General features: G+C 43.4%; 1 protein-coding gene across 1 annotated transcript in view; it reads left to right on the forward strand.

Annotated features, from left to right (window-relative positions):
* LOC148524685 (dynein axonemal assembly factor 1-like) overlaps nucleotides 1-9,669 on the forward strand; it is a 59,562-nt gene extending 49,893 nt beyond the window's left edge. The window contains exon 12 of the mRNA XM_088471973.1: nucleotides 8,992-9,669. Coding sequence (XP_088328099.1) covers nucleotides 8,992-9,083 — 92 coding nt within the window. The 3' untranslated portion in view covers nucleotides 9,084-9,669. The remainder of the gene's footprint in view (nucleotides 1-8,991) is intronic.
* The last annotated feature ends 7,313 nt before the right edge of the window (nucleotides 9,670-16,982 follow it).

Raw genomic sequence — 16,982 nt, forward strand, 5'->3', positions numbered from 1 at the left:
ATTCTAACCGCTGGACTTGCGTCCGGTGTTAAATCATACCAATTCCGTATATTCTAATAACGTCCAGCTTGTGGCGATGTTGTAGTAGAAAAGGCACTGAGGGTGAAAGTCTTGGGTTTTTTTTTTGTTTTTTTTTTATAAAACCCAAAAATTTGTGCAAAGCAGCAATAATTTTAGCCGCAGTCAGAGCGCTTGATATAATAGTACTCAAAAGTCCCAAAAATCCTGGTTATTATATGAGTTGAATCATGTTCCATAAGCACCAGCAGTCAAAACATGTATCAGCCAGGCAGTATGATTAGTAGCTTAATAAGCAGTCATTGTTAGTTGGAAAGACCTACATAAATGTATTGCATCCCCGCTCTCTTAAGGATATATGGGTAATGGTTCACCACTTAACTTCTGTCTCCCATTAGTGAAGCAGGTTACCTTAACCAGTGGTTTGCTGTGAGGGAGTCTCGGTGCTCCTTTATTCAGATAATAATCACTGCTGGAACATGTGCATATGTCCATTCAGGGTAAGTGGTCTCAGTGACCGCCACTCTCTCTAGGGGGCACGATATGATGTCACCTGCCTTTCCACACTCGTGACCATGGCCAGACTGCTCAGTGCACACAGGTGCTTGAGTCACCGATACTCCTATTGTCCCAGACGCGCTGTGCTGCTGCTCTGTATATCTCAGGTGCCTGTAACACCAACGTGTCCTCTAGGATATGTGTCACTAAGGAATGGGTCACTGGCACAGTTCTCCGCCCCTTTGCTGGCATCAGGTGACCCATTCCCTAGTGACACGAGAATTTATCAAGTATTGTGTTTTTAAACAAGTCCATAAAATCACTAAACTCGAGTCATAACAAACTTTCAAACACATTACCTTGTTCGTAGCGTCTTTGCAGAAGACTGCACAGATCAATGAGATCCGTGCAGGCCTCTATCTGTGTGTCAGTGTTAAAAATAGAAACAAAAAATCAGGATGAGCCCCCCCCCCCCCTTCCCACAGCATAACCAGCACTTGCCTTTTAAAGTGAGTCCTGGTTCGGGCAATATGGGGGGAAAACGATGGGGGAGTCACCCATATTTAGAGGTAATGCCACAGTCAGGGGACACACTTTACGGGGTCCCCGGCTAAAGCATTAACCCCCCTAACTAGTCAGATCACACTGATCTGTGCAGGCTTCATGTTCGGGAGTGTGTGGCCGCAGTCAGACAGACACAGCGTGGGGGAGAAAACGCGATTGCATACACCATCGGAAAATACGATTCTGTCAAATACAATTCTTATTAAATTTGAGTATTTGATATTGAAAAGCTCTCACCAATTCCAGCAATGCTAACCATGTTTAAACTCTGCCACAATACAATTCTTAGTAAATTTACCCCTCAGTGCAAGAAAATTGACACCATTGAGGATGGAACCACTGCACACAGGACGCTTCCCCTGATTGTTATACGAGTTACATTGTAAATGAAATGCAGGATAGTGTATTATTTCACTATGTCATCTCCAGTGGTTTAGGAAAAGGTTCTTACTACATGTGCAATGCCAGTATACAAGATTATGATATACATGAGTTTAAGCCCAATTCCAGTAAATTGTTCTCTTTTTGTATAAAGTGTGTAAAAATATTTTTATTTTCGGGTCAAGTTCAGATTTTTCTCCAGTTATAAAGAGAAATGTATATCCAGCACAATGTAAGTGATCTGCCCCCTCCAGACTACAGAACACATAATGGTCTGCAGTGCACTGACATTCAGATCTTCACTGACTGCGCGCCCTGGTCTGGCAGGTAGTAAACGCACAGCATCCATAACTTGTCGTTCCTTATTAAATTGCAACAAAATCAGGAGCGTACTTCAGGAAAATATCCGGCGACATGCGTGTAATGGTAACCACGGTAACCCGCAATAACAGGGTTCGGAACCTGTGGCTAATTGAATCGGCCCCTTAGATGTGTATTTATTGCTTTATTTACTTCTTTATTTGATGCTTTTGGGTTGGCAGCTACATGGAGGTTGATCAAAGCATATATCTTAGATAAAGAAGCAAAAAGGAGCTTTCGGCCAGACAATATTTAATAGCTATTTCAATAAAAGCAATTTGTATCACTCGGACAGTGAAAACACAAGAATATATAAAATAGAAATGTATATTCACATAGAATACAAAGTTTTACTGTCAATAATATAATAACTGTTACTTGTTCAAGAGGGATCAGTGAAATGTGCTCTGAGGCTTGTTAGTATTAGCTCATATTCTTAAGCATATAGCCGGATTAGTAGATGTTATACGTAATTCCAGTCATTCAAAGCCGCTAGTATTATTCAATGTTCCAGTATGTTGTAGCGGATATAGTATGACAGTGATTTATCTATATGTCCACTCAGAATTATAACCCAACCAGTAAAACAGCTCCTAATAATCACAGATTAGTACTGTTATCCTTAACACAAATTCCACAGGTACATGGTATACTAGTCAGCCAGCTTACATGGTTTTACAGTCTCCGGGATGCCGGCACTTAGAATACCGGTGCCGGAATCCCGACACCTGTCAGAATCCCGGCGCCGGCATTCCAACTGGTTTCACCCCGATGGTAAATTCAGGGTTAGGGATTAGGGTTAGGCACTAGGGGGAGGTTAGGTTTAGGGTGTGCGGGGAGGGGTAGGTTAGGTTTAGGCACTAACGGGTGGAGAGTTTGGTTTAGGATGTGCGGGGAGGTGGAGGTTAGGTTTAGGCACTAGGTGGGAGGTTAGGTTTAGGGTGCTGGGAGGGGGAGGTTAGGTTTAGGCACTAGGGGGGAGGTTAGGTTTAGGCATCGGGGTAGGAGGGAGCGGTTAGGGTAGGCTTACTTACCTTTAGGCATCGGGATTGTATCCTAGTCGGGATGCCGGCGTCAGGATTTTTGACCGCTGGGATCCTGAGTGCCGGCATCCCGTACCCAACCCTCTAGTACAACACATTGGGATATTGAATAATCCTAGTGGCTTTGACTGGAATTACGCATAACTTCTCCTAATCCGGCTATATGGTTTAGAACAGTGGTCTCCAACCCCATAGCTCGGGAGCTACTGGTTGCTCACAGTCTTAATTTTGGTAGCTCACCTAGCAGCAGTACTGTCGAGTAAAGGAAGTGGAATCTGACACATGATCCCCCATGGTTTCGACGCCATGGGTGGAGCCACAGGGAACCACGTCAGGTGATTGCTGCAGCTGTACTTCCCTGTGGTTCCACCCACGGTGTCTATGCTACGGCGGAGCGAGTGTCTTCCGCCCAGCCCTGCTGGAAAATCACACAGCAGCCCTGACTGTACAATACGTGGAGCCAGTAATAGTGAAATGTGCCTGTGCTTAAATTTTATTTACAAACTACAACAATATCACTGTAATAATTAAAAGCATTGTTGTTTTCTATAAAACATTTTTTTACATTTTCCTTACATGACCTTCAATTGTTCGGTTATTAGCCAGATTTGTTTTCTACAATTTTAGTATCTCTTCAGGACAGTTCATTTTACTAAAGTAGCTCACACCTCAATTAAGGTTGGCGACCACTGGTTTAGAATATGAGCTAATACTAACAAGCCTCAACAGACCTTTTACTAATCCCTCTCAAACAAGTAACCGTTATTAAGTAGAATTTTGTATTCTATGTGAATATACATTTGTATCTTATGTATCCATTGTCTTTTCACCGGCCGAGTGATACAAATTGGTTTTATTAAAATAGTTATTAAATATTGTGTGACAGACAGCGCCTTTTTGCTTGTTTGTTGTTTTCTCATAATTTGAAGGTGGGGCAGCTACCTGTCAGCCATTCATTTCTTATTAGTTTGTGCCTACTTATTTTTTATTGCTTATTTTAGATATATGTTTTGATAATACCTGATACTGCTGTCTTCCTATGTATTTATTAACTGTGTGCTTCTTCTTTTTACCATGTAACATGTAACATGTTTGCTACATATTTGTATCAGCAAAGTTCACTAATGCATAATATTACTCTCTAGCATGTGAGACTGTTGGCGCCCTCTAGTGTTGTTTTGTTTACATGTAACATTAATATTCCCTAGAACAGGCCCGGCCAAAACGTAGATCGCGATCTACCGGTAGCTCGTTGAGTTCCCGCCGATAGTTCGCGACCAACTTCCAGCTACTGGGAACGCTGGCCTCTGAAGCGATCAGAGGCTAAAGAAGTCTATGGTCGCTCCAAAGGCCAGCGTTCCCAGTGATGCAGTGTGCGGGTGACGTCATGAGGAGCCTGCACGCCTGCTGGATCCAGTCAGCAGCAGCTGGAGCCCTTACAGCACAAGGGGCACTACTACTAGGGACATTGCATTAGGGGCACTACTACTAGGGACATTGCATAAGGGGCACTACTACTAGGGACATTGCATAAGGGGCACTACTACTAGGGACATTGCATAAGGGGCACTACTACTAGGGACATTGCATTAGGGGCACTACTACTGGGGACATTGCATAAGGGGCTCTACTACTGGGGACATTGCATAAGGGTCTCTACTACTGGGGACATTGCATAAGGGGCATTACTACTGGGGGCATTGCATAAGGGGCACTACTACTGGGGACATTGCATAAGGGGCACTACTACTGGGGACATTGCATAAGGGGCACTACTACTAGGGACATTGCATTAGGGGCTCTACTACTGGGGACATTGCATAAGGGTCTCTACTACTGGGGACATTGCATAAGGGGCATTACTACTGGGGGAATTGCATAAGGGGCACTACTATTGGGGACATTGCATAAGGGGCACTACTACTGGGGACATTGCATAAGGGGCACTACTACTGGGGACATTGCATTAGGGGCTCTACTACTGGGGACATTGCATAAGGGGCACTACTACTGGGGACATTGCATAAGGGGCACTACTACTGGGGACATTGCATAAGGGGCTCTACTACTAGGGACATTGCATTAGGGGCACTACTACTGGGGACATTGCATAAGGGGCTCTACTACTGGGGACATTGCATAAGGGGCTCTACTACTGGGGACATTGCATAAGGGGCTCTACTACTGGGGACATTGCATTAGGGGCACTACTACTGGGGACATTGCATAAGGGGCTCTACTACTGGGGACATTGCATTAGGGGCACTACTACTGGGGACATTGCATAAGGGGCTCTACTACTGGGGACATTGCATAAGGGGCACTACTACTGGGGACATTGCATTAGGGGCACTACTACTGGGGACATTGCATAAGGGGCTCTACTACTGGGGACATTGCATAAGGGGCACTACTACTGGGGACATTGCATAAGGGGTACTACTAATGGGGACATTGCATAAGGGGCTCTACTACTGGGGACATTGCATAAGGGGCACTAATACTGGGGGGCATTGCATAAGGGGCACTACTGGGGACATTGCATTAGGGGCACTACTACTGGGGACATTGCATAAGGGGCACTACTACTGGGGACATTGCATAAGGGGCACTACTACTGGGGACATTGCATAAGGGGCACTACTACTGGGGGCATTGCATAAGGGGCACTACTACTGGGGACATTGCATAAGGGGAACTACTACTGGGGATATTGTATAAGAAGCACTACTGCTGTGGGCATTGTGTATAAGTAGCACTACTGTGTATTGTCCCTTGCTGTGAGGTCATGCCTCCTTTTTGCATGCCACCCCCCCTTTTTCGGGGTCGGTAGACACACAAAAGGTTTTTAGCTTTAAAAGTAGATCACCGAGTCCAAAAGTCTGGCCACCCCTGCCCTAGAAGAATTTTATAACCTTTAAATATGCAATTCAAAATATATTAATATATAAAGTTACATTTTGAAGTTTCCCAGAAATGCATTCATCGGTCTGTTAATTGGATTGGATTGATGATGCTTATATTAATTTACTTTATGTATTTAGTTATTGTATTATATATTGCTTATTTGATTATTTATATTTGTGAGTATTTTTTTTTTCTTTTGGTTATATTTCATCACCAGCATATAAGTGAGGATAAATGAAAATGGGTGCGGTATATCTAGTTGGTTGTCACAGTGTCAACATTCATTATGTCGATATGGTCATAATGTCGATATTGAACACGTTGACATGTTCATGATGTTGACCTTGACCAGATCGACACAGAAATTATGTTGACATTGTTAGCATGTTAAATGTGTTAGTTTTGTTCTAATTCTGTCACTAATAGCAACTCTAACTCTAGCACTAGCCCTAAGCCTCCTGGACTGTCCACATTTACATGTCGACATTGTAACAACATCAAAGTTTCTGTATGCCTAAACAGTAAGAGCCACGGCCAAGCAGCAATGTACATGTTTCAATAGTGAATAAAAGTGAAGGAAGTAAACACACATACAGCGTACTGTAATTCCTTGGTTACTTCTGAGTCTTACAGGGCTGGATATAATTTGGCTTCTTTTCTCGACACCCTTCTCATCTTGTTTGCCATTGAAATATATGGCCCTAAGTTCCTCCATGCATACCCTATGTATGAAAGACATTACAGTAAAATATAAAGGGGTCTATGTATCTGGTCAGAAAGTGTAGCACATATCCACTCTTTCCTCCATGTTTGCCGATGGATGCACCGTTGGCCATCACGTTTGTAGCGAGAGTAGATGTTGGGCATGAATCAATTAACCATTAACTTACAGTGTTTTGTATCGCTCTCTGCTCTCCTCCCGGTGATGAAATTCTCCATCCCCTCTGAGGCGGCGGAGGTGAGCACTGCTGTGTTTTTGAGGGGCGATGCATTATTTGTTAAACCTAAATATTACATACGACTCAACTCTGGTCCAAAAACAGAAGACTGGTGCTTATGTGTAGTTACACATAGAGCCCAAACAGTGTTCTACCAGTTATCTTACATTGTTATTGTAGCTTTATTTATGTTTACAGACTTTTAGAAGAAAAAAGGCGACACGGTGGGCCCAGGTCTATATAGTCTTTTCACAAATCTAGGCCTACTTACAACAGAATAATTTGAATGGGTTGCGTCTATTATTTATTCAATTTATATTGTGTATAATGTAATCGTACTCAGCGTCATGCCGGTGGTAATTCATAGTTATGGATAGTGCAGCGTTGCCTGTCCAGTTCATTTCCCCAAATGAGCCAAGTAATTTAGTCTTTCCGAGATGCAGGCGGACATAGTGGGCATGGTGAATCACATCATTATGGCTCCATGCTGTGCACTGCCGCAAAGCGCAATGTTATGCAAATGGGGGCGGGGCCTTGAGGTCGCACTACTCTGTCGTCACATCCCCCATTCTGCCCATGTCACTAGGAAGTGGGTGGGATGGGGGAGAATAACCTGATCTCCCATGAGGCTGGGGGACTCCACATAATTAGGGAGTCTCCTGTGAGCTAAGGCCCTGATTCAGAGCCGGACGCTCTGACCAGAGCGCTCGTTCTGAATCAGGGCCCACCTCCATAAATATGGAGCGTCCTCCTGGACGCTCGTATAGCTGTGGGTCACCACCCACAGCATATACGAGCGTGCAGGATGATGGTCGCGATGGTCTTGACCATCGCGACCATCGCCACTGCGAGCAGAAGCCTGCGGTTTAGTTTCTCAACCGCAAGGCCAGGAGTGATTTTGGCTCTATCAGAGCCAAAATCACTCCCACTGACATCACTAGTGATGTCAGTGGGGCCGGCTTCTGACGGTAGGCGTTCCCTTGGGAACGCCTCCGTCTGGCAGGCACGCCCCCGGCACGCCCACCAAAGGGGACGTGCTGTCAATCAACATCGACAGCACACCCCCTTTGATCAGACACTAAGAACGAAGGAAAGTCCTTCGCTCGTCGCGTCTCGCGCATGCGCAGTGCAGACCATCGACCCACTTGCGAGCGGACAGCCGCTCGCGAGTGGGTCTGAATCAGGCCCTAAGTTTGTATTTATAGTTTGTATTTTCCTATAAAAATCAATGTTGTTGTAGTATAAAAGCTTTATTTTATAGATTTTACTTTGCAGCACAAACTTATTTCAATAACACGCAATCAATTTTGAAGGTATTTTTTAATATCAATTTGATTTGGTTTGTTATCTTATGTATCATCCAAAATATATTTGATGTACATAATATGTTCTGTAATATATACTGAATTGTATTAACACCAACTTCAGTAAACTTTTCATGCTTAAATTTTGTAGTATATCAAACTTCATATACCATCTGCAGATGAAGGGATTGATTCAGCAGCGCACATTAGTTGCAGATTCCCAATAGTCGGGAATCTGCGTGCGCGCTTAGGACCCGTTCTGCTCATGTGCAGAATGTGCAATGATGCATTGCAACAGCCGACCGTCAGCAATTGACAGTTTGATGCCATTTGGGGGCGGGGAGAGGGCAGCGACGACCTCCGTTATCCAAAACGGAGGCATGTCACCAAAGTCAGGGGGGAGGGAAGAGGCCAGGATCTCCATTGGCAGATGGAGATTTCATTCTCTCTTGTGGACAGCTGCAATGGCCGGCCTGTGTGACCCCCATGGTCACTCAGTCGGCCAAGGATCATGCAGATGATCTGATGCTGCGTACGTGGACACAGGTCGGATCATTAATGCACGCAGGAGGCGTGCCATAATATAATTGCAAGGACGGAATTGCAGAGCCTCTTGCAATTCCGCCCACTGTCGAATCTGGCCCTCAGAGGGAAGACCGGGAGCAGAGTATTTTTTACCTGATGGAAGGGGTCTTGTTGGAGGGTCTGCAGCTGAGATGTTTATTGGCTGTGGAAATTATTTTAAATGTTGGCAATGATTGGTCTACATTATCCATATATGGCTCTAGCACTATGTCGTAGTGTGGCAAAATAATTGTGAAAAGAGTCATTAAAAGACGATACATACAAAATCACTATTATTTGTACAATACATTTCTTGTATAAGAAGAGTGTAGTTATTTCTGAAGTCTCAGGTAAAGCGTAATATGTGATATTTCTTAAGTTTCACATTCATGTGTCTTGTTATTTCATTTGTAGAAGATATCAACAGAGAAGAAGAATTGGCAGAACGCACTTCGGGTCTTTGTCTCTTACAGGAAGATGACGACACTGAGTATGAGTTGGACTGATGAAAACACAAACCATCTTTTTTGTATTCTTGTTACAAGGAGACCATGTATCGATCGCACTGGCCGAGCCTGTCCTATGTTAGCATTGCTAGAGTCCGGGCATGGAGTTTATTAGTGATAGATAACAGCAATGGCAGTAATTGTGCATTTATTATATTGTTCCATGACCTTAAACTTCTACTATAGAAGAGCAGATTACAGTAATTGATATGAGTTTATTTTCACATTCAAAATTGGACACACCAAGTTAAATTGATTATTGATTGAGTTATTTTTTTAAATGTATGTAAATACCTGTAAATGTTTTTGGGTGTTTTGGGGACGGGGGGGTTAACACTTTTTCCTGGTCATGTACAAATAGAAATCTTTTTTCCCTGAGTTGTCAAGATCGATATACAAAAATAATATGTTGACAGACAAGATTATGTTATATTCTTTGCTTCCTTCTGGGTACAAAATGCAGTAAACATTAAAAGACAAGTCTGATAACAAGAAGAATAAACTTTCTGTGTTTAATGGCTTAATATGTGGATATACTATGGCTTAATATGTGGATGTCCTTGGGAAAATGACTCATTGGATACCAAATTGTATTAATAAAATGTACTGATATAAGAAGCGAAGTGTTAGAAGGATGTTTAGGCATATTTGTGTTTAACTACAAGTTTTCTTAGAATTTACCATGAATGAACCAAATCTAATACCAGTATTTCCTAGTAATGGATAAATGTGGTAGCAGCAATTATCAGGTTGGTAGTGCGATGTTTGACATTGGATGTTTGACAAGTGGAAAATTAATATTACCAAAACAGTAATAGTGCATAGGTTGCTATTAAGCATACAGCTGAGGTTACATTTCATCATTTCCTGACACAACATACCTAAGCTTCACATTTTCCTGAATATCATTATTGTAACCCATTTGCTTGTGTTATGAATACAATCAGGGGTACACAGGCCAACCACGGTCTGAAAATATATAAAATAATAAAAAACAGACCTGCAGCACAGTCAAAACATGAAAGGTGCAGCTCATAAAGAGACCGTGCCTACGTCCCCCAAATGGTGAAATAGAAAAACTAGGAAGCACAGGTAATATGTGCAAAATAGAGTTTATTAAATATTTGTTAAACCTATAAAATACTGAATACAATTGCAACCAGTTATGGGCACTGTCCATGACTGCAGCGTGGCAGCAAATCAGATTTATGGTGGGGCGTGGAGTTCACCACAAAAACATCGGCTCCTGCAGACAGGACTGTGCAAAGGGAGTCTCAGAGCATAGGATTTAAGGTATTCTATGAGGTATTTCTGTTGCAGAACATTTTAGTTAAGAAACAGTAAGTGAGTGAAGGTACCACCACTGTGTAATCTGTCATATGAAGTTTGTCTCTTTATTGTGGTATGGGTTATAACTATATATTTTTGTTACTGGTTTTTAATATTTCAGTTATTATATGATGGTCACTGTGATGTTTTCTGCATTATATGGCGGTCACTATGATGTTCTGTGAAATCTATGGTGGTCAATGTAATGCTGTCTGCATTATATGGTGATCACTGTTATATTCTCTGTATTGTATGGTGGTCAATGATGCTCTCTACATTTTATGGAGTTCACTGTCATATTCTCTGTATTTTTGGTAGTCACTGATATTCTCTACACTATATGGTGGTAACTGCGATCATTTCTGTATCATAAAGCAATCACTGCAATGTGATCTGTAGTAGGTGAGGTAGTATAGTACAAGCAGTGATACAGTACTTACCTTTTTAGTCTTAAAACAGTGGACCTTCCATGCTCCATTTAAAAAATAAGACACCCACCACAGAATGAATGCAGCAGGTGCTGTCCCCTTAATGTGATGGGATAAAATTGGGTTTTGCCCTCATCCTACAAACATTTCAGTCTTTGCAATGTTGACCTGTTTGGTAATGAGGTCTGTGATCCACTCCTCAGTATTCAAGCAGACCAAAGAAGGGTGGGGTGGGGATGGGTCTTGAACCGAACTTGATATTCGCCTCACAGGTAACAGCCTAGTTTCACCTCTACACTTGGGTACTTATACATAATGTGTATAAGCGGCTCTACTGTGGTGTAATGTGTTTAAGGGGCTCTACTGTGGTGTAATGTGTATAAGGGGCTCTACCATGGCATAATATGTATAAGGGGCTCTACTGTAGCGTAATATGTATAAGGTGTTCTACTGTGGCGTAATGTGTATAAGGGGCTCTACTATGGTGTAACATGTATAAGGGGCTCTACTGTGGTGTAATGTGTATAAGGGGCTCTACTATGGTGTAACATGTATAAGGGGCTCTACTGTGGTGTAATGTGTATAAGGGGCTCTACTATGGTGTAACATGTATAAGGGGCTCTACTGTGGTGTAATGTGTATAAGGTCTCTACTGTAGCTTAATGTGTATAAGGGGCTTTACTGTGGTGTAATGTGTATAAGGGGCTCTACTGTGGTGTAACATGTATAAGGAGTAACTGTGGTGTAATGTGTATAAAGGGCACTACTGAGTGGCATAACGTGTACAAGGGGCACTACTGTATAGTGTAACGTATATTATTTATTTATGTATTACCAGTTATTATTTATATAGTGCACACATATTCCGCAGCGCCTTACAGAGAGAATATTTGACCATTCACATCAGTCCCTGCCCCAGTGGAGCTTACTATCTATATTCCCTACCACATGTACACACATACACACTAGGGGTTAATTTTGTTGGGAGCCAATTAATCTACCAGTATATTTTTAGAGTGTGGGAGGAAACCAGAGTACCCAGAGGAAACCCACACAAGCACCGGGAGAATATACAAACTCTACACAGTTGTGGGCATAGTGCGAATCGAACCCACAACCTCAATGCTGTGAGGCAGTAATGCTAACAAATACACCGTCTGTGTGTATAAAGGGAACTACAGTGTGGTGTAACATGTATAACGTAACATTGGTCCTGATTCAGCACGGATCACTATTGCTATCGCAGGTCCATAATCGCATGCAGTCTCACTGCGAAAATATGCTAATGATTGCAATCACAATGCCATCCCATCCAAACATAAGGACACCCACTTTACCTTACAAACATCCGTCACACTAAGAAGTCTGCAAAAGCATCTGGAACATCGCATACCATTGCAGCCTCACGTACACTTGCACAAGGTCTGACCTTACTCAGAAATTGCTAACCTCATCGCATGCAGTGCAAGCCCAAGCTGCGTTTGGCTTCGCAGTTGCTAAAATATGCTCCCCTCTGTAACGGCGGGGAGGACAAGCAAATGGTAGGCAAGTATGGTCTAATGTGACAAATGAACACTACTGTGCAGTGTAATGTAAATTGGTACTAATTCTCTTTCTAGCACAGGGTACCAAAATGTCTAGCTACGGCTGACTTATGTGGCATCCAGGGCCGTATTAACCCGTATATCTATAGTCTTCCTTCTAGGCCATCTCAACAGGATGCCGCATCCTGCCTGATTTTAAGTACACGGCATCTATTTACACTGCTGAGAAAGCATGGGGGCAGCCCAGCATCTCCATGAGTGATGGGCATGCCCCCTTTTCTAGTGACCACGCTCCTTTTTCAGGTGACCAACAATGGCGCAGCAGGATCCCAATCACATTCTTTATATACAGCTCACTTGTGGTGCGGATGTCCCATGACACTGAATCTCGTGAGATCTGTGATGTCATCACATGCATTGAAGTGGCGCAATGGGCGGTCCGGTGTGGGTATTAGGTATTATGTCTGTATGCACCCTGATGAAAGTTAGAATCTTGCACCTGTGTGTGTGGATATAGAATATATAGTATGCAATGACCGGCACTCGTCACAACCACTGTACAGCTTGCCAGAGTGCTCCTCCCACCAGTAAGATAATGTAGTAGCCCTGAAGAAATGTCATAAAGACATGTAACATTGGAATTGACAAGGGTCACTGTTACTGTGCATTGTTAATGTGAGGCCAGGAGTGCCATCCCTTATAAAAATAGGTATATATATTTCTTTTATCACGGGTGGCATATATTTTCTGGTTTACGTTCCATTGATGGGATCAGTAGTTGGAATGTGTGCTGATCCTTGTTGTGCTATATTGGAGGATATAGGTGGCCACCAGGTGAGTTAGCTCAGAAATTATAAATACATTTGACCCAAAGTGGGTGCTATTATTATATAACGTAGGACCACCAAAAGCAAAAACACTTTGGCGTGGCTGGTGGCTTAACCATATGTTTGCAATTGTATGTAACTGAGATCTCTACATTTACTATCATGGCTGTAACTACCATAGGTACAAGGGGTGCAGCTGCTATGGAGCCCAGAGCTTAGGGGGGGGGGGGCATTTTCTTTGTCAAAGTTACATGTGTTATATACATTGTTTCCCATTGGGTGGTACATTGGGGCCCTTATAAACCTTAGCTATGGGGCCTTCAAATACCTAGTTAAGAAGTAATCACTGCCGTAGCATATAGTTCCTTTATATAGATATAGGATATGAGTTATCTTTAATGAATTAAACATGGAACCTACTAGTTATTGTACAATGTCTGAGTAATAACTAGTAGATTGTCTGGTAATAGTCATACTGCCAGAACTATTCATATCACTTTAGAGGACACATGTAACATACTGTATATATTTTATATCTCCACCAGGTGAACTCGGAAGAGATGGAGGAAATAGAAGAAGACATCATGCCTGATGCAGACAGGGATCAATCATCAGATAATTGCACAAAAAAGAAGAGATCACGTCTGCAATCAGCGCTACATTACCTGCGGAAAAGATGTCGCCAGCTGCTCTGTTGCTGTGTCCCCTAATAACATCTGGGTGACAGTAATAATATTCACCATCTTAGTCCCCTAATAACATCTGGGTGACAGTAATAATATTTACCATCTTAGTCCCCTAATAACATCTGGGTGACAGTAATAATATTTACCATCTTAGTCCCCTAATAACATCTGGGTGACAGTAATAATATTTACCATCTTAGGGCCTGATTCAGACCCACTCGCGAGCGGCTGTCCGCTCGCAAGTGGGTCGATGTTCTGGACTGAGCATGCGCACGACGGAGGGAGCTCCGTCGTGCGCATGCGCCAGATGCGACGAGCGAAGGAAAGTCCTTCGCTCGTTGTGTCCGATCAAAGGGGGCGTGCTGTCAATGTTGATTGACAGCACGCCCCCTTTGGTGGGCGTGCCGGGGGCGTGCCTCCCTGACGGGGGCGTTCCCACGGGAACGCCTCCCGTCAGAAGCCGGCCCACTGACATCACTAGTGATGTCAGTGGGAGTGATTTTGGCTCTGATAGAGTCAAAATCACTCCGGAGCTTGCGGTTGAAAACCTCAACCGCAGGCTCCGGCTCGCAAATTCGATGGTCTCGACCATCGCGACCATCACAATGCACGCTCGTATAGCCTGTGGGTGGTGACCCACAGCTATACGAGCGTCCAGGAGGACGCTCCATGAAAATGGAGGCCGGCCCTCATTCAGAGCGTGCGCTCTGCTCAGAGCGTACGGCTCTGAATGAGGGCCTTAGTCCCCTAATAACATCTGGGTGACAGTAATAATATTTACCATCTTAGTCCCCTAATAATATCTGGGTGACAGTAATAATTTTTACCATCTTAGTCCCCTAATAATATCTGGGTGACAGTAATAATAATTACCATCTTAGCCCCCTAATAACATCTGGATGACAGTAATAATATTTTCCATCTTAGTCCCCTAATAATATCTGGGTGACAGTAATAATATTTACCATCTTAGTCCCCTAATAACATCTGGGTGACAGTAATAATATTTGCCATCTTAGTCCCCTAATAACATCTAGGTGATAGTAATAATATTTACCACCTTAGTGCCCTAATAACATCTGGGTGACAGTAATAATATTTACCATCTTATTCCCCTAATAATAACATCTGGGTGACAGTAATAATATTTACCATCTCTGTCCCCTAATAATAACATCTGGGTGACAGTAATAATATCTGCCATCTTAGGGCCTGATTCAGAGCCGTTCGCTATTTGTGGTCGTTCGTTCAAAAACAAGGGGTGGCTATTCAAATGATCCGTTCGCAAATTGCAGTCTGTTCCCACCTCTAAGTCTGAACAAGCGAGCAAAACATACGCTCGTTTATTTGATAAAAACGCCCCCTGGCCGCGCGCACCATACGTCATGTCCGCTATTTATTAGATTAATCGAGTACATCGTACAGCGTATGAACTGCTCGCTATTCTTGTGGTTGGTGTTTTCAACCGCTATTTTGCGAGCAGTTCTGAGTTAAAAAAAACCAAGTGACGTGGTCAATGACGCTGCTGTATTAAATATGCACTCCCTTAAAACGCCCGTTTTGACCTTTAAGCACGCCTGCGTTCGGATCTCCACTCCCCGTTTTCAAGCACCTTCCCCTGTTACCACCCACATACGCCTCATTCTGTCACTCAAAATAGCAGGCCCTCGCTATATTGCGTACCAACGATTTTCAGCCGCACTGACTGGTTCGCGCATGCGTACTAAAAACCATACGCATGCGCAGATGTGCGAACATCGCTCGGAACGAGCGTACTGCCGCTTGCGAGTGGCTCTGAATGAGGGCCTTAGTCCCCTAATAACACCTGGGTGACAATAATACTATTTTATTAATACTATTTGTCAACTTAGGCCCTCATTCAGAGCCGTTCGCTATTTGCGTTCGTTCAAAAACAAGGGGTGGCTATGCAAATGATCCGTTCGCACATTGCAGTCTGTTCACACCTCTAAGTCTGAACGAGCGAGCAAAACATACGCTCTTTTATTTCTTAAAAACGCCCCCTGGCCGCTCGCTCCATACGTCATGTCCGCTATTTATTAGATTAATCGAGTACATCGAACAGGATATGAACTGCTCGCTATTCTTGTGGTTGGTTTTTTCAACCGCTATTTTGCGAGCAGTTCTGAGTTAAAAAAAAACAAGTGACGTGGTCATTGACGCTGCTATATTAATTATGCACACCCATAAAACGCCCGTTTTGACCTTTAAGCACGCCTGCGAACGGATCTCCACTCCCCGTTTTCAAGCATCTTCCCCTGTTACCACCCACATACGCCTCATTCTGTCACTCAAAATAGCAGGCACTCGCTATATTGCGTACAAATGATTTTCGGCCGCACTGACTGGTTCGTGCATGCGTACTAAAAACCGTACGCATGCGCAGATGTGCGAACATCACTCGGAACGAGCGTACTGCCGCTAGCGAGTGGCTCTGAATGAGGGCCTTAGTCCCCTGTAGGACATTTAACCTATGCTTTATACACTAAAGCCACTTATGCCAGAAACCCTGGTTGAGTGACTGATAATCAAACCAATAAGGTGCAAGATGAAACACCCAACCTGTCACACCAAAAAGACAGGAAAACCAATGAAAAAAAGAGGCAGTATATAAAGACCGATAACACCCTTTCCCTGCTGAGAGACACCACTCACACTGTTCTATTCCCAGAAGCAGACCCCACGAGGGTTGAAACGCGTTGGGGATAATGAGATAAACATAGACTTAACGTCAAGGTGCAAGATGAAACACCCAACCTGTCACACCAAAAAGACAAGAGACATCACCCACACTGTTCTATTTCCAGAAGAAGACCCCACGAGTGTTAAACGTGAAACACATAGGTGAATAAGGAGATAATCATAGACTTAACTCATAGACTTAACATCAATACAACCTAACAGCAAACTTGTACAAGTGTTTAAGTCTGTTCTACATTGTCTCCCACTGAGTCATGTGACCCAGAAGTTAGCTGCACTCCACAGGCGCCGGACCAAACACACAGTTCCCGAGCAGGAGAAGATCCTAGATTGAACTAGGATGACAGAGCAGCCGTGGCATCCGGGA

The sequence above is a fragment of the Taudactylus pleione genome, unplaced genomic scaffold (assembly GCF_031769625.1).
Source record: "Taudactylus pleione unplaced genomic scaffold, aTauple2 ptg000117l, whole genome shotgun sequence".
Classification (NCBI taxonomy): Eukaryota; Metazoa; Chordata; class Amphibia; order Anura; family Myobatrachidae; genus Taudactylus; species Taudactylus pleione.